Source organism: Microcebus murinus, chromosome 14 (assembly GCF_040939455.1).
Source record: "Microcebus murinus isolate Inina chromosome 14, M.murinus_Inina_mat1.0, whole genome shotgun sequence".
Taxonomy (NCBI): Eukaryota; Metazoa; Chordata; class Mammalia; order Primates; family Cheirogaleidae; genus Microcebus; species Microcebus murinus.
In genome coordinates, this window is record NC_134117.1 from 30,843,352 (window position 1) to 30,861,660 (window position 18,309).

The 18,309-nt window shown below is 41.3% G+C and overlaps 1 protein-coding gene across 4 annotated transcripts in view; it reads right to left on the reverse strand.

Moving 5' to 3' along the window:
• The window catches only part of PLCE1 (phospholipase C epsilon 1), a 288,193-nt gene continuing 269,884 nt past the window's right edge, over positions 1-18,309 (reverse strand). For 2 of the 4 annotated variants that reach the window (XM_012766294.3, XM_076009962.1), the window contains exons 27-33: positions 18,153-18,271; positions 12,849-12,977; positions 9,364-9,573; positions 5,371-5,529; positions 3,660-3,878; positions 3,087-3,299; positions 1-424 (exon numbers count right to left, since the gene is read on the reverse strand). In XM_012766294.3, coding sequence (XP_012621748.1) covers positions 3,111-3,299; positions 3,660-3,878; positions 5,371-5,529; positions 9,364-9,573; positions 12,849-12,977; positions 18,153-18,271 — 1,025 coding nt within the window. In that variant the 3' untranslated portion in view covers positions 1-424; positions 3,087-3,110. Of the gene's footprint in view, positions 425-3,084; positions 3,300-3,659; positions 3,879-5,370; positions 5,530-9,363; positions 9,574-12,848; positions 12,978-18,152; positions 18,272-18,309 lie in introns of those variants that run through there. The other 2 variants (XM_076009963.1, XM_076009964.1) reach the window with 2 other exon arrangements.

Here is an 18,309-nt window from a genome sequence, read left to right on the forward strand (position 1 = left end):
TTTCAGTGTCTATAAATAAAGTTTTATTGGAATACAGCCACGTTCACTCATGTACATATTGCCTGTGGCTGCTTTGTACTATAATGGCAGAGTTCAGTTGCAACAAAGACCAAATGGCCCTTTACAGGCAAAAAGTGTTGACCCTTGTTCTAAATTAATTATTACAAGCTTAGGGATGGTTATTCCAACTGCTGCAACTTGTAAAATGTCAATCTCCTGGGCTTCTTTGCTTCATTCATCAATTGTTTGGTAGCTTATTAGCCCTGTGCCGTTTTGGTTGTCCTCAGCATGCTCCTCACATGTGAAGAGGACTTCAGTTCCAAAATCATCAGTTTCCAGTTTAAAGTCTAATGAAAATAAGTACATTATATTTGTCTCCACCATGTTCACGCTTGACTTTAACTTCTTGCTGAAAGATCTTCACCTGTAATTGTTGTATACATAGGCTTATTAGTATGTTGAAAATGAAGAACAGAAACATTTACAGTATAGCAAGGGTTCGACCAACAGAAACCTATAGCTCTGGTGGCTGAGTTTGGGGAAGAGACTGTTTGTTTTGAACTCACAATGTTAGAACATAGTGTTCTTGGGAGGTAGAACATTAGACTATTTCTGCCCTGGATCACTAGATTCCTTGGAAAGTCTTTTTTTTTTTTAATCACATTCAAATAAATCATTCAACTTTAAGAAAAGGTGGAATTTCTTCAATTAAATATGTATTCAGAGAAGAGTATGATGAATATTTACTTATTTAGAAATTCTTAAGTTATTATTATTGAAACTTTAGAAATAATCATTATTTTATAACAAATAACATGAAATATGTAACTCAGAAAGTAGCAAAAATACACTTATTTTCTTAAAATATATACAAAAAGGCCCCCCCACCACTGTAAAGGAGGTCATAACATGGGATGTAAATCCCCATAGATACACCAATGGCAGTTTTGAAAGATGAGCTTCCCCAACTTTAAGCAATGTGAAGTCAACTGAATGATTCTAAAAGTCTGCTTGCTATAGGGAAATTGAATCCAAAGGTAATCATCTAAATCAGTGTCACCCTCCCGCATTCTCCTACAATAGAAGCAATTAGCAATGTTTGTTATAGTATACGTATCATATATTATCATTATTTTTTGAGACAGAGTCTCACTGTTGCCCAGGCTAGAATGCCGTGGCATTAGCTTAGTTCACAGCAACCTCAAACTCGTGGGCTCAAGCAATCCTCCTGCCTCAGCCTCCTGAGTAGCTGGGACTATAGGTGTTTATAACCACATCTGGCTAATTTTTTGTTTCTATTTTTAGTTGCCCAGGTAATTTTTCCTATTTTCAATAGAGATGGGGGTCTCACTCTTGCTCAGACTGGTCTGGAACTCCTGACCTCAAGAGAACTCCCCACCTTGGCCTCCCAGAGTGTAGGATTATAGGCGTGAGCCACTGTGCATGGCTCCATTATAGTATACATATTATTTTTAATTCCAATTTCTAGTGGAGTTGTATTCTAATGTACTTAATATGATCTTATAGTACACAGAGGGCTCTTCATGTGTAGAGTAGTATGTGACCAATTTACCAGCCTTAGTGTAATTTCACTCTGTCATTACCGAAGTTATAGAGGTATATATAATATCACACCTATGATTTATTTGATATTAAGTTCTAGATATGGAAAATAATATTTTAAATTCTGATCACTGTCCTTAATGGTTTGGTCACAGATCCACTACCATGGTGAGTCATTTTCTCAAAGGCGGAGATGCTCAATATTGGTGTTTAGTCATAAAACTCGCTTGGTTTTTGGAAGAGGCACTGATTGTTTTAGCAACACTGGGGCAGAAAAGAAAGTCTCAAACTTTAAAAGTTGATATACCAGATGTATTCAACAGAAAAAGGGTGCTGAACCTCCTCAGAGCTTCATTAATCTACCCATACTATTATCTGATGCTATGTGATGTGGACTGTTACTATAGTAGTGAGATTTCTTTCTCATGAGTCTTTGCATACAGGATCTCTTGGAATTAGTGCCTCTTCCAAAAACCAAGCGAGTTTTATGACTAAACACCAATGTTGATATTTGGAGGGGATACTTTTCTGTATCTGGCCTTGCCTGTTATTTTGAAAGAGTTTTGCAAGCATAGTATGGGGCACCAATTATTTTAGGAGTTGCTCCTTAAATGTAGAAACATGGTCTCAATGTATTTGGTTTGTCTTGGAGTTATAAATCAAATCTGGCTCTGTCAAGAGGTATCAGTGAGTTCTTTGTGAGCTTCTTCAATTTTTGCAATATTATATGAAAAATTCCTGATTGTGATAAAGACAGATGGTGAAGCTCTGTAGTATAAGCAACAATGCCTTCACTATGCTGCTGGTCTCTAATGAATTCAAAGTCTTAGAACTACAACAGGACAGGGGAAAAGTGGACTTTAATGATCCCTTCGGTTCATTAAGAAACTAAGTGAAAAGAAACTTATGTTTGGACATGCTTTTATAGGTCCCATATAAATAATTTGCTTTCAGATTGAATGAAATTTACTCTGTATGTAAATTCTAAGCTGTGGGCTGGCAACTGAAGCCCTTGATTTATTACATTTTTGAGATGGATGTTGTTATTTTGTTTTCTTTTAACACATCCTTGATGCCAGATTTTTATTTTTTTAATTGAGGCAGAGGACATGAAGTTGTTAAGGCTAAATCAAATCTAAATTAGACCACATAAAACTGGAAATCCAAAAGAGTGAAGGCTGAATGATCCACAGAGCCCTTGAAGAATGTACATGTGACTTACTAATAATTAATAATGAAGACAGTTCTATGTCTGATGAAATAAGGCTGTTGTGGTACTTTGGGCAAGGTGGTTGCCTTCTTGGGGCCTTTGCTTAGTTATCTGCAAAATAAGGAGGCCTAAAATTGTAAAAGCTCATGTTACATATATCTTCAGAGCCCTTTGCCTGTTTTAAGGTACCATTCCTACCTGGCTTTGGGGGACATAATCCTCTTGGAAAATATAAAAGATACTGTGCTAACTATGCCTTCGAAAGTAGTTTAAGTTGAGCCCTGTTTCAGAATGGTGCAACGACTTTGTATACCTGGGTAAAATATGCTGCCCTTGATCACTGTCGATAATCCATTGTGTCACTGGAGGACAAGCCACCCACAGATTTCTCCTCCTTACTTTGGACACTTTCTGAGGCCAAGAGCTGAGAAGGCGATGTGAGTCCTCGGGGCTGTTTAGTTGACTTGGTGAGCTTCTTGAGTTCACTTGCAAAAGAAATGCCTTTTTTTTTATCTTCTCGGGATGCCTGTAGGGGAAAAAGAACCTTTCATTGGTATTAGGTTAAATTCAAGGCCCTCAATCACATGACACTGTCAGAAAGAGCTCTTTCCTTGTCTTTCTCTAGTAAATAGAGCTTTGGAAAGAAGGGCTGGTGTATTCCCATCTCAAGATTGCTTAACCTGGGGGGGTGGGGGCAGGCAGGGGTGGTGGTGGTGGTGGTGCACATCTTTTTTCACACAAGGAAAACAAAACCGAACAATCTTCTCCGGGCTCCATTCCTTGACTCAGAACTTTCTCCTGCGTTCACTAGCTCCCAAATCTGATTACGATGTGATTATTAATATCAAATAATGTATGAAGAGAGCAAAATAACTTTAAGTATTACCTGCACCTGCTCCTTTAGCTTAAGGATGAATTTTCCTGCACCTTTCCATTTGCTTTGGGCTTGAAACACACACTCCTGATCCAAAAGGACCCGCTGAGAGGACTTCAGGACAGAAGACTTCTTGTTGGTAGTGTCTTTCACCACCTCTTCCAAAAGCACGTAGTCACTCGGGTTGGGGTTGCTCAAGATGCTATAGGAATATTTGGCCTTGCATAAGGTCTGAAAGATAAGTTAGGATCAAATGAATAGGCAGTATCTCTAACACTGACATTCGTTCTAAATGGGACTCTTAAATAGAAACGTGGCATGGACTTTGGGAGATGGAGGGGATCTTCTGATCATGTCATCCAGTTCCTCATTTGATGTTTGGGTAGTTGAGGCTTATACTTTCCATCACCTCATTGAGCTTCCCAGCAGTCCATGATTTAGGTATTAATAGCCCCATTTTCAATGAGGAAGCTTAACCTTACAGAGGTTATACAGATTCCAGAGTATACCCTGATAATAAGTAATAGAATAAAGACTTGAGCCAGATTTTCTGCACACTCCAAAGCTCATGGACACAAAAGTCACACGGCCAGTGAGGAACAGAATCTTGCCCCTCTGGAGCCTCTGTCCCATGAGGCTCCTCCTTGTCATTGAGTCTTGGATGTTGAAGGAATTTTAGAAGTCACTTGATCTCTCTTTTCATTTGGTACAAAAATATCTTTCACTTATGCATTTATTCATTGATCAAATGTTTGATTAGGGCCTATTATGTCCCAGATACTGTGCTGTACTTTGGGGAGACAAAGATAAGCAAAAGAAACATAAGTCTGGGCCTTTTGGATTTCAAAGTTGATTAAGGAAGCTAATATTAACCAAGTTATCACACAATAAGAATAGCACTTAAATTGTGTTTACCATGTGCTACCATTGTACTAAATGCCTCATATATTTACTTAATCTTCACAACAACCTTGTGAGTTAAGTACTATTATACTATCTCCAAGTTATCTATGTGGCAGCTTACCCCATATAGTGGTGTGCTGGAGCCAATTGGAACAGGCTAGTGAAATCAGATGTGGGAGGAGTATTTACACAATAGAAACAAATCAGGGCTTTCTTTTTTCTTAAAGATCTAGTTTACCAGCACACCACTATAATTAAGGCATAGATCTAAGATCTTGCTCAAGAGCCTAGTGTTAGTAAGAAGTAGAGCTGGGATGTGAACTTAGAGCAATTTGATCTGAGGACTATGCTCTTAACCATTAGTCTCTGTCACTTCCCAAAAAGGTGTTTAATGAATGCAAATCCTGTAAGGCTCTGAAGGAAATAAACATAGCTCTCTGGAACCATGTAAACAGAGAAGCATGACCTAGAGGAGGGGAAAGTGTCAGAGTAGGCCTGCTTGTCTTCTGTAGGATGCTTGAGAGATGGTTATTAGGCATTTGGCTCAGGCATTTTGGGGACACTGAAATAGCCATTCTGGAGAACCACTTCTTAAATCCATTATTATTAGTGCTTCATAGACATCCATTTTCATTTTAGATACTACCTAAGTATCTGTTGAAGGAATGAACTAATATTTTCCAGCCTCAAGAGGCATATTCTTACCTTTTCAGGTCCCCATTGTTCTAGAACTTCATTCATAAGATGAACTGTTAATGCACAGACATTTATGCTAGTAACTTATACTGAGGAAAGAACTGTGGTGAAGGAGAGGCTTTACCTGCTGAATGACATCCTGTGCAGTGCTGACTCGGGGCGCTTTGATGACTGTTCGAGGTTGCTCTGGAGAAACATCGTGCACTTGGACAAAGAAGCTCTCCTCCTCTGTGCTCAAGATCACCTCTTTGTCATCTTGGACAAGGCTTTTATCTTCTAGGTTCTATGTAAAAAATAAAAAAAAGTTATGAGTAAAAGGTAAGATGATGCAGAATAAAAAAACTAGCAAAAATTTGAGCTGTATCTAGGTAATGTAGAAATAACTTCTTAGCTCTATATTTCATATACTGGTTACTATTTCCTAAACTATTCTAAAGGATATACCTGTCTTTTGAGAGGAAGAAAGTACTATATTTCTGCTGATGTTGACAGACCCATAGGTCTGGCCCAGAACATGCAAATTTATCTGCTGTTATAAACTATGGATTTTGAGAGTCCAAATTATAGATACATTTGTAGAAAGACAATATACCATTTTGCTAACTTCCAAAAGCCAAATAGAAAAAACACACAGTAAATTGCATTTGAAAAGCAGCCCATCCATTCCCACAGAGGCCTTAAGCATTTAAGAAATGCTGGGCATCTGAAATGTGAAACATAGGAAATTGACAGTTATACTAGATGAACAAAACCCACAGTGAAAAGGCTGAAACAATGGCTGGAGGTGAGCCACTCTCAAATATTTACAAAATTCTCAATAGTTATGAGAACTGGTCACCAGGTTAATTGACAGTGAATTGGCTTTCAGTGAATTATATATATAGCCACAGATATGGCTCATTAAAACTTTTATATATATGTCTTTTTATTAAAAATGTTCAAACAGTACAGAAGTATATCAGTAAAAACAAAAAAGAGGAACCGTTTCCCATTCTCACCCTTTTTCCTTCTTTCTCCCACCTCATTCTCTACAAAAACCCCCACTATTGTTAGGTAATATTTCCTTCTAGTCATTTGCCATGGATATACAAATGTCTTTTTGTGTATGTGAATAAATATATACAACAAAATCTGGGAATTATGTGAATTTAGATATAATGTGATTGTCAAGTGGCCCTTGTTTTTTGTCAGGCCCACTCACAAATGTGAAAAGTTATTTTCTGCAAGAGGAGCACATAAAAGAGGAAGGAGAGACAAGGCAAGTAAACAGAAGGCAACCCTATCTGAGGAAGTAAGGGTGTCACAGGAAAAGCCTCCAATATCCAGGATTCTCAACCTAGCCCAATTTCTCCAGACCAGGCTACTGCAATGGTGCTTGCTAACCTGAAGAATCCATGAACTGCTGTCACTATCTTGGAAGTTCCAACCAGCCAGATGACTCAGAATTCTCCCCATTGATATTATATTCAAGTCAGAATGGATAACTGCCACCAGGTGGCGCCAAACTAACCAGGACCAGAAAGGACTGGCAGCTGACCCTTGCCAACCACAGCTCCCACAGCCCTGCCCTAGCCGTTCCATCAACCTTGGAACCATGGCCCTGCAATTTACATAAATGGATTTCTTGGACCCAATTCACTCTATAATGGAAGTGGGGGAGAGAAGCACTATTGTCTATTTTTATTACACAAAATGAGATTGTACTCTCCTACATAGACCATTTCACAATCTGTTTATTCTCCCACTTAAAAGATTGTGCTCATCATTTCATGTCTATTCCTAAAGAGCCTGCTACATAATAGGATGTGGCTGCATAATATGTCATTGCATTGATCATAATGTATTTAATCAGAGAGTGAGGTTGGGGGTAATTCACATATCAGGAAGCAAGAAGGGGGGAAAAACACCAAAAAAGGTTCTAAGTTGCCACATAAGATGTCCCAACAAGAATGCACTAGACATTACTTTTAAGAGTGCTCCTTAGAACCTCAGAGCTTATTTACTTTGAAGGAGTTTTCAGCCACATTAGTTAGAAGCCACAGGTTATGAACAGAAGATTTATTGTTCTCACTTAATGTCCCTTTTTTTACTAAGCATTTTTCTACATATTGTCTACATGTTTGATGTGAGGCTCATGATAATTTTTTTGAGTCAAGTAAGGTAGTTTCTATTATGGACTTTACAAATTAGAGCCGTGAGGTTTACGAAAGTTAGGTGACCTGTTCAGGATCATCTAATTTGTGACAGAGCCCCAGTTTGGCTTATTTTGGATCTAGTAACAGTCAGAGGAGGGCACACTGACCACAGAAAGATGTGGTACCTGACAGTTTGACAGCCCAAAGGACAAGAAAATTCTAAAAGGCAGGCAGGAGAGACCAGAGGTCACCAATAGTAATTTGGGGAATTTTAATATATGAGTAAACTGTATATATATTAGTTCCACAGAATAAAATGAATGGAAATCCAGCCCAAATCTACCAATTCTATAGTACCCTCTTGAATTCAATAATTCCTAAATTCATTTGTTAAAGCAGTAAATTTTTATTGAGTATCACTATGCACCAAGTAAACCTAGACACATTAATGTGATTTATCTTTTGAGATATAGTATTTCAGTCATTTCAAAAATCTCTTCCCAAGAAAGGTATGTAAGGGACAACTTGGCGGTATTTTACTTACCAGAAAAAGCCTGTTAGCCATCCTTTCTAACTTAACCCCCCTATTTCTTCAAAATGCTTTCTTACCCCAGGCTTTATTAAGCTTCTGTTCCTGAGGTCTCCGATGCCTGTTGTCATATACACTCACAGTGCATACGGGTACCCCTCCCCTCCCCGGTCCTAACTATGTTATAGAGTCCCCTGTGACACGCAGCAGCGGGCCGTCTTCCCTCCCACCCACTCACTGCCTCCTGCTCCTGCCACAGTGCTGAGTGTGGATGATCCACAATTCCAGCTCGGGTAGCACAGGATGGCAAAAGGAACCATAAGATTTGAGTTCTTTCTACTTCTGACCCTGTCATGATTTAACCTCTCTGAATGTGTTTCCTTAGGTGTAAAATGTTTTCCATTATATCAAGAAATCATTCAACATAGTGGGTGTTTGAGAACTTCTAACACTGTAAATCATCATGCAAATAAGTGGTTCAAATTTTACTTATTCACAGACATTACCACTTAAAGTTTTTTTTTTTTTTTACATGTAGCTAATTAATGAGGCAAGACAACTAGGAATAGAAAACAAAATTTAGAGAGACATTGAAGATGGCTTCAAAAGTCCAGCTAAGCCCTCTGATATTTTCTCGTAAAGTGATTATTATTAGAACTGCTTGTTCTCTGTCTTAGCAATTTGTATGTCTGATAGGGAGAGAAGGCTGGGGAGACAATTACTTTTTTTTTTTTTTCTTAAATAAAGTGTCCTTTTATGGTCAGAGGCAAAGTTAGGGAAGGAAGGTGGTGGCTCAGGTCCCTAGAGCAGGTGCTGGAGCTCTGTTGAGGCTGTTCACAGTGACTAGAGAGTGGAAAAGTAACACGCAGTGGAGAACATCGGCTCTCTCTTCTCTCCACTGTGCCCTAGCTAGCATGGACCACTGATGGGCGTCTTACCAGTCAAACTCTATTACGTGCCCCAAATGAGCAGAGCATGTTGCCCAGAACAGAGCCTGGCACATACTAGGTGCTCAGTAAGTATTTATTTAATCAAATTGTTGAACTGACTTAATTCAATGCCTGATTATCAACACATCTTGAAGCATGATTTTCTATGCTTCATGAAAATGACCTTAAATGTCATTTTTTAAAATGGCAGTAAGTTAGTAGGGTCTTACAAGTTTATTCAGAGGAAAAGAATGGAGCTCCATCAACAAAGTCAAACAGGAGCCACCACTTTGGAGTCAACGTGGCAATTGTTGCATTCTTTCCTTCACAGAATGATCATGGGGATAGTAGCACACGTAATATAAAGTGTTACTAATTCTGACCAAGGCCAAGAGATTATTCTTACTTTGTGTGAAGTAACAGAATATTTTCAAAGAAATTCTGAATGTGAGGGAGGTGGTGACGGGCAGTGGTTAGTCACGCACTGAGCTGTTACTGTGTAGACTGCTCCCGGACACACTTACATCCTGCTGCGTTTTTAAGACAATCCTGCCCACATATCCCTCTTCTGGAAACCAGCTGCTTAAAATCTGCCTGATCTCTTCTTCTGGACCGATGGCTCTCTGGAATGGTTGTTTCCTGCATTCATTCTTTTCTTTAGATATAAAATATTTTTCTTCCATCAAAAAATAGTCTGTGGTAATAGGTTTGGTGTCTTGTTCAGTTGTCAGAATCTAAAGAAAAAGCAAAGGCAAATTTAAGCATGCTTCTGAGAAGGGAAGCAAAAGTTAGATTCAAAACAACTCTGTTTTCATGGTGTTCAGAGAGGTTCGATATGCAATTTGTAAGTGGAACTTACTCCACAGTGTTATATAATTCTTTTTGGAAAATCTTCTAAGAATTCTCCTATGTCCAAAAAGGATTGTTTATGTCCACTCTGGGCAATGACACAATTTATTCATAATCCCCAGACAGCATGACTGTTTTTCCCACTGCTGGATGAGAGCTTCTACTGAATTAAAATTTTTAGGTTTTTCATTCCATGAACTTAGCCCTTTGTAATTTTGCAACACAGGACTAACCACAAAGAACCTAGTCTAGTATTTACTAAAATAATCTCTTCTTCTCACATTAGAATTAATTATCTTCTCATGGAAAGTTTGCAGGGCTAAATTCTCCTCTGACCTATGTTTTATTTATTTATTTATTTTTTGAGACAAGGTCTTGCTCTGTTGCCCAGGCTAGAGTGCAGTGGCACAATCAGAGCTCACTGTAGCCTCCTTGGGTTCGAGTGATCCTCTTGCCTCAGCCTTCTGCATAGCTGGAAATACAGACATCCACCAACCCCCATGCCTGGCTAATTTTAAAAAATTTTTTAAATTTTTTATAGAGACGAGGTCTTGCTATGTTGCCCAGGCTGGTCTCGAACTCCTGGCCTCAAGTTGCCCCCTACCTTGGCCTCTCAAAGTGCTAGGGTTATAAGTGTGAGCCACTGTGCCTGTCTCCTTTAAATAAACTCCTGACAATGTGCCTAAAAGGTTTTCTTTGTTGGCTACTGACCCTGTGCAGTCACAGACCCTGTGACAAGGGTCTGAAGCCAGACAGGCCTGAGCTTGAGGTCCGCCTTTAATATATACTGCTTGTGAGGTGTTGGGCAAGATACCTAGCCCCAAGGAAACTCAGTTTTCCATGTATAAAATGGGAATTATAATAGTAACAATCTTTAATTTCATTTTATGCTTGAGGTATAAAACATAACATGGGTACATTATGAGAACTCAATAAAGATGAGCCGTCATTATAGTTATTTTTGCTGAGTACAGCGGCCCACGCCTGTAATCCCAGCACTTTGGGAGGCCAAGGAACGAGGATGGCTTGAGGCCAGGAATTCAAGACCAGCCTGAGCAAGAGCAAGACTCCATCTCCACAAAAAATAGAAAAATAATTAGCTGGGCATGGTGGCACATGCCTATAGTCCCAGCTACTCAGGAGGCTGAGGCAGGAGGATGCCTTGAGAGCAGGAGTTCAAGGTTGCAGTGAGCTATGATAATGCCACTGCACTCTAGCCCAGGTGACAAGAGTGATACCCTGTCATATATATATATATATATATATATATATATATATATACTTTTACCAATGTATTCTTTCTCTCTCATATTGTATAGGTTACTACAGAAGACTGAACTCGAAGGGAGTTCATGGTGAAGATGTTCCCTTTCTGCCTTCCTATGAGAAGTAGCTTGTTGATGACAGAAAGCTGTCACCATCTGGACTAGATTAAGCAAACACCCTTCTACTCAGGCCCCTGCCAATGGAGGCAAAGACCAGAGCTAACACGTCTCACTGGGAGGAAAAGCGGACTGTAATCTGTGCGGGTGTTGGGGCAGAAGATTCTCAGGAAGACTCTGCTCCCCCCAGCCCAGCCCTTGGTCTGTAACCAACTGTGCTATTGACCCTATGGGGCCACGGCAAACAGACTGATCTAAGAAAGTAACCACTACCACAGGGATACTTCCGGGGGTCAGCTGGCACTGTCACCTCCATGACAGGGCCAGTGTCGCCCCCACGACAGGGTCAGTGTCACCTCCACGACAGGGCCAGTGTCACCCCCTGCTCAGTCCTGCTTGATATCCATGTGTTTATTTGCATGGTGACAAGAAAGTACTGGGCTTCTTTTCATGGGTGGCTCACAGAAAGGTTTCCCTACTTTAAAAAACCTCAACAGTGCTTTGTGATAGTGGGCATTGACGTTCATGGACTGAAGGATTAAAACAAAAAACAAAAACCCTTGGCAGCAGCTTCTGTCTGATACTCTATGAAGTTTCACACCTAAGCTGTTTTCTCAGACTCTATTTAAGTCAACTCTTAAATGTGGAGCAGAATGTTGGCCGGTCCATAGAGATGCACCCTCAAAGGACAGAGCAGCGTATTAACACGTACCGTGTGTGGTTGTTCCAGTGGTTTTAATTCTCCCATACATTGTATGATCCCAGCTACATCTCATCACACACCCTAACTCTGGAGGACGCTCAAGGGTCACTGCCCTTGGTCATTGCTCCCCTTGGTCTACTGCATGGAGGAGAAGGAATTCTGAAACAGGTTAAGGACAAGAATCATCTGCAAGGATATCAGGCCACTGTGCCAAGCAAAGGTAGCGCTTCTAGTGTGGCGAGAAAAGGTATTACACATGGGCCCTGCCTGCCCTTTTGGGGAGCTGGCCTCCCTCTTCTTGCTGCTGCTCCTTGCTCCTAGCTCTCCCACTCTCACGTCTTCCCACGGATGGTGACCTTGCCTGCAGGAGGCCACAAAAATCTTTAAGGGGGATCCAGGGCAGAAGTGGCACAGCATAAGGGGGCTCAGGCCACTTCTGCTACAGGGATTGGGGTAACAGGCTCTCATTCCCTGGTTTTTGGCTCTCCATGCCTCCTACCACCACCAGAAGGATAGGACCTCCAAGGCCAGGCCAAGTGCCTGGGGAAAGGGAGCAAGGGGGCTGCTCACATGCAAAGGAAGGCTTTGGAGGGAGGGCAGACGATGTCTTCTTGGCCCACACGGTCCATGCTGATGCTCTAAGAATTTGATCCAACTCCTGGGATGGCAAACAGACTTCATTTGGCCTGTGCAAATTCTAACTGATTAATAAGCTCTGCATTAAGAAGAAAGATGAGGCCCATATCCGGGCTTAGAGAGAAAGAGGATACATTGGCTGAAGGGCCATTCATTCTGGTCTTTATCCTTCTAGTGCCCAGTGTTTTATGTAGCTGAAGAATTGTTAAGAATTCTTCTCTGCAGGTTAAGGTAGCCTGTCTAGTGGTACCGAGATACCTCAGATCATTCTTAGGGTGGATGTCAACACTGAATAACACATTCATAAATCACCAAAAGGCATATCATCAACATGGGGTTTTTTGTATTTATGTGCATCTGTGTATATTTACACACATGTACATGTACATCCACACATATTACACATTGCGTTCTCCCAACCACAGGCTCATGGACTTACTTGTTGGAGAAGCTGCTTTGCCTTGGTGCCTTCATTGATGGTGAAAACAGTAAAGGGTTCTGGACCTGGGGCCCCATGCACCGTGACTCTGTGAGTCTGCAAACATTTTCTTTCTTCTGTGCTAAACATCTGTCAAGAAGATCACATGGTTTCTCCTTCATTCTAAACAACATGATATTTCTAGGCTACATTCAAGGCAAAAACGCTAGTACTTAGAAGAATGTATGGGGACATGTAAATGCAAAAGATGACAATCCATCTGTAACCTGATGCATCTTAGTGTGCTAGAAGAGGCAATGGTACATCTTCCTCAATAGTTTAGTAAGGATAGTTAGCTGCACACTGCCAAAACATTAATTTATTTTAAATCATAGTGTCTCTTTCCATGATAATTAGGGGCTAATACTATCTGAAATGTATATTAGTCCTTATGAACTGACATTCCACAATATTTATTGAATTCCACCTCTCTTTAGGGCACTGAGCTAGAAGTTTGAATGGTAAGATAATAAATAAAATGCTCTGTTCTTAGAGAGCTCACTGTCCAGGCACACAGATAATTAGAATACGAAAAGTATGTCTGCTAGAAAGAGCTGAGTAAATATGCAGCTCACAACTCCTTGAGCACTTTGGGCATTAAGATATGTTCATTCATTTGAAATATGAAATCATTTCTGGAGGGTTTATAGTGAATCAGACATCATGCCTCATTCTGGGGACTCAGGGACAAATGGGACATTATCCCTGCCCTCAAGGGCTCCGAGTTCAACGAGACAGCTAGCAGAGAAAGTGGACAGTTGTAAGAACCATGGCAAATTCCTTGGGAACCCAGAGGAGGGGACTTATCTCAGGTTTTGGGGAAACCAGGGAGGGCTTCTGGAAAATGATATAATTTGAACTAAATATTGAAGGACCTGGTGTGATTTAGCAGATGAAGAGTGAGTCAAGAGAATCCCGAATTGATGTAGTGTGTGTGCAAAGACTTAGAAGTGGCCTAAAGCAAGACATTCTGGGAACCTCAGCACGTTCTGTGACTGACCTGTTGGAGGAATAAAGGCTGGAGATGCAAGTAAAAGCATAGTCATGCAGAGCTTTGTCGAACGAGCTAAAATTTAGACTGAAATGGGCAAAATGGTGACCCCAGGGCTGAAGTGTTTTGTTTAGCATACACTTTAATTTTATTTGAAGTGGGGAGGAAAGGTTGGCTGTCTTGTTATGCTTGAACAATGTGTTTCTTTTCTTTTTTAAATTAATTTTTAAAAATTATTTATTTATGTTTTGAGACAGAGTCTCACTCTGTCAGATGGGCTAGAGTGTAGTGGCATCATCATACCTCACTGCAACCTCAAACTCCTGGGCTCAAGCGATCTTCCTGTATCAGCTTCCCAAGTAGCTAGGACTAGTGCACACCTGGCTAATTTTAGAAAACACTTTTTTTGTAGAGACAGGGTCTTGCTATGTTTCCCAGGCTGATCTTGAACTCCTAGCCTCAAGTGATCCTCCCACCTCAGCTCTCCCAAAGTGCTGTGATTACAGGCATGAGCCACCACCATGCCTGGCTTATTTTTAATTATTATAGGTACATAATGTTATAGTTGTGTATATTTATGGAATATATGTGATGTTTTGATACAGGCATACAATGATACAGGCATACATCTCCAGCATGTATCAAAATCAGTAATCTGTAATTACTCAAAAAATCGGTAATTACTCAAAATCAGAGTAATTGGGGTTTCCATCACCTCAAGCGTTTATCATTTCTGTGTCAGGAATATTCCAAATCCACTCTTTTGTTTATTTTAACGTATAGCATAACTTATTTTGACTGTAGTCACTTTGTTGTGCTATCAAATATTTGCACAGTATGTTTTTTTTTTTTTTTTTGAGACAGAGTCTCACTTTGTTGCCCAGGCTAGAGTGAGTGCCGTGGCGTCAGCCTAGCTCACAGCAACCTCAATCTCCTGGGCTCGAGTGATCCTTCTGCCTCAGCCTCCCGGGTAGCTGGGACTACAGGCATGCGCCACCATGCCCGGCTAATTTTATATATATATATCAGTTGGCCAATTAATTTCTTTCTATTTATAGTAGAGACGGGGTCTCGCTCTTGCTCAGGCTGGTTTTGAACTCCTGACCTTGAGCAATCCGCCCGCCTCGGCCTCCCAAGAGCTAGGATTACAGGCGTGAGCCACAGCGCCCGGCCCTTGCACAGTATGTTTTTATTTAATTAGTTTTATTGAGGTATGATTCAAATACCATAAAAATGCATATATTTTAATTTGCACTACATTTTTTAAAAGGTGAAATAGTTATTAACATTTACAAAAATCCAGACGTCTTGATTCTCTTAGAAAACGGAAAGATCTGGTGACACCACATGGCAACAAGCAGCTAGAGCTGAGAGCTAGGCCACAGCTGCCCTCTAAATGACCCACGAGCCCAGTCCCTGCCCAGCACACCTACGTGTTGCTACGTTGTCCCCTTGGCACCACCTGGCATCTGAACCTGTTCCCTCTGGTATAAAGTTTGCCCTGAAAGCAATGGAGAACAAGTGAAGGAATTTTAAGAGGAGTGGCATGTTTGGACTTAGGCTTTGGATAGATCTGTTTGGGCTGAAGGAGGACAGGCATGGGGCCAAACTCAGAAGAATAGAGACCAGTTAGGAACCCACTGCCACCAGCCAGGTGAGAAACAACGAGAGCCAAGGCAGTAGGTAGCTGAGATGAATGAATTTGAAAGATACTCAGCAGACAGAATCATCAAATCTTAAAGGGGGCAGAAGAGAGGGGGAGGTCTAGGATGATCTGCAGTTATTGACTTCAGCAACGGAGGGTAATGCCCTCCATGGTCAAAGAATGCATATTTATCATGCTGTGATATAATGAAAACTAAATATTTGGCCTTCATCCCAAGTTCCTGGCACACAGCTCCTAAAACCCTTGGAATCGCTGGAGTGATGAGAGTGTCTCTTGTCACCAATGGCATGACTGGTGTCGGAGAAAGACCAAGGCATGATTAGAGAGGTGGACCTCTCAGCCCCATTGACAGAGCTCAGGGAAGGGAAAGGGGCTGGCGATTGAGCCAATCACCGATGACAAATGATTTAATCAATTATGAAACCTCCATAAAAACCCTAACAACATAAAAACCCTAAACAACATGGGTCAGAGAGCTTCCGGGTTGGTGAACACATCAGGGTTCTGTGAAGGTGGCTTGCAGAGGACAGGGAAGCTCCTCACCCCTCCCCCTATGCCTTGTCCTATGCACCCTTCCATTTGGCTGTTCCTGAGTTGTCTCTCTTATAATAAACTGGTAACAGTAAGTAAAGCACTTTCCCGAGTTCCGTGAGTCATTCTAGAGAATTATTGATCCTGAGGAGGGGGTTAACCTCCCTGAAATTATAGTTGGTTGGTCAGAAGTCCTGGTGACTCCCAGGGTAGTCTTGTGGGACAGAATCCTTAACTTGTGGGATCTGACACTAATTCTAGATAGATCATGTTAGAACTGAAATGAAGTGTAGGACAGCCAGCTGGTGCCAGAGAGTTGGAAAAGATACCATGCTGTTTGGTGTCAGAAGTGTTGTGAGTAAAAACAGTTCATTCATGGCACTTGTGGAATCTTCAGCTTTAATAGATATTAAACCCAGAACCGGAGGCTCAGCCTTGCTCTTTCTGGAAGCATCTGATTCTTAACTCATTGGTACCAGTCCCTGCATCAGTCCTCCACCCAAGGTGGAGCCATACCTCCCTCCACCTTGGCCAAAGTGCTGTTCTTAATCTTGGGCACACATTGGAATCACCTGGGGATCTTTAGAAAGAATGATGCCTGGGGCCACCCCGAAAGGTTCAGCTTTAATTGGTGTGGGGTGTGGCCTGGGCACGAGGACTTTTTTAAAGCTCTCACGTGATACAGATGTGCAGCCAAGGTTGCTGTGGAACGACGAAGGGAAAGAAGGAAAACTAAGAAAACAAGGTCAGGGACAGAGAGAAAAGAAACTGAAAGGGGTGAGGGCAAGAGAAGGGCAGAGAAGAAAACAAGGCTATTTGGAGGTGGTGGAAGAAAGTGATCAAGGTCAGTGCCATTGTGAGCCCAGAGGTGCCTTTCCAAAGATGGTAGGACCGCGTCGAAGTGTGAGAATGACACAAAAGTGATCAGATTATTAAACATGTAAAGAGGGTAATTGATGGACACCCTTTTAAAATGCATTTTTAATTTAGGCTGGGCGCCTAAATTAATTAGGCTAAATTACAGGCTCACACCTGTAATCCTAGCACTCTGGGAGGCTGAGCCCAGAGGATCGCTTGAGGCCAGGAGTTTGAGACCAGCCTGAGAAAGAATGAGACTCCAGCCCCTTTCTCTACCAAAAATAGAAAAATTAGCCAGGTGTGGTGGCATGTGCCTGTAGTCCTAGCTACTTGGGAGGCGGAGGCAGGAGGATTGCTTAAGTCCAGGAGTTCAAGGTTGCAGTGAGCTATGATGACGCCATAGCACTCCACCCTGGGTGACAGCGGGACCGTGTCTCAAAAACAATTTTTTATTTTTAACTTAAAGAGGAAGCATAATAGATTTAGCCAGTGAATTAAAGCAATTTCTTGATTGATTAAAGAAATAATTTGCACTAGTGGGGTGAGATCTGGTCCAAGGGTTCTCAAGCTTCAGTGGGCAAGAACCCTCCATGGGGAATTTATTAATACATAGATTCTGCAATGGTGGCACTTTTTTTTACAGTGTCCCGCTCCCTTGCCCACAGGTGCAGATTCTGCATCTTCCTGAGCATCAGGGTACAAATTAGGCATCACCAGCAGTGCCACCTGCCCATCCCAACCCTGCTCTACCCTGTGATATCTGCACCTGGACTGCGAAAGAAGCAAAGGATTTTCCTAGTTTAATCTAAAGTTTCTAGAAGTATTGAGATGCTTCCTACTAGGCCTTGTTAATAAACCTTTTCCCCCACATTATTTTTGGCTCACTTCTCCAGCAAGCACTTTGGTACTAGAAGAACTTGGGTTAAATCCTGGTCTGCTGCTTGCCAGCTTCTGACCTTGGATGTACTTAGCTCTTACCTTCCTCATCTGTAAATGGAGAAGATACTAGCAGCCACCTCCTGCAGTCATTGAGAGGATCCAGGAGTTAGTATATATGTAAAGTGTTTAGTAAGTGCCAGGTGTCAGCCACTATTGTCATTATTATGTCCATAGCTACCTAATTAATAACTCTCACTGACCACTTTGGGATACCACAAGAAAGCCCACCTTCAGTGCCGCAATCCCCATAAATATGCTGAGTGAAATAGAATTTAATTACCAAAGAGGCTGGCATGGTACTGCCAGAGGAATTTTCTTCCATCCTTCTGCTGTTTATGAATAAACTAGAGATTTCCAAGACTTCATTGTGGAGGTTTCGCAGCTGAAGATGTCGATATCCTGGAATAATGCAGAATTGGGGAAAGCTTGTTGGCCAT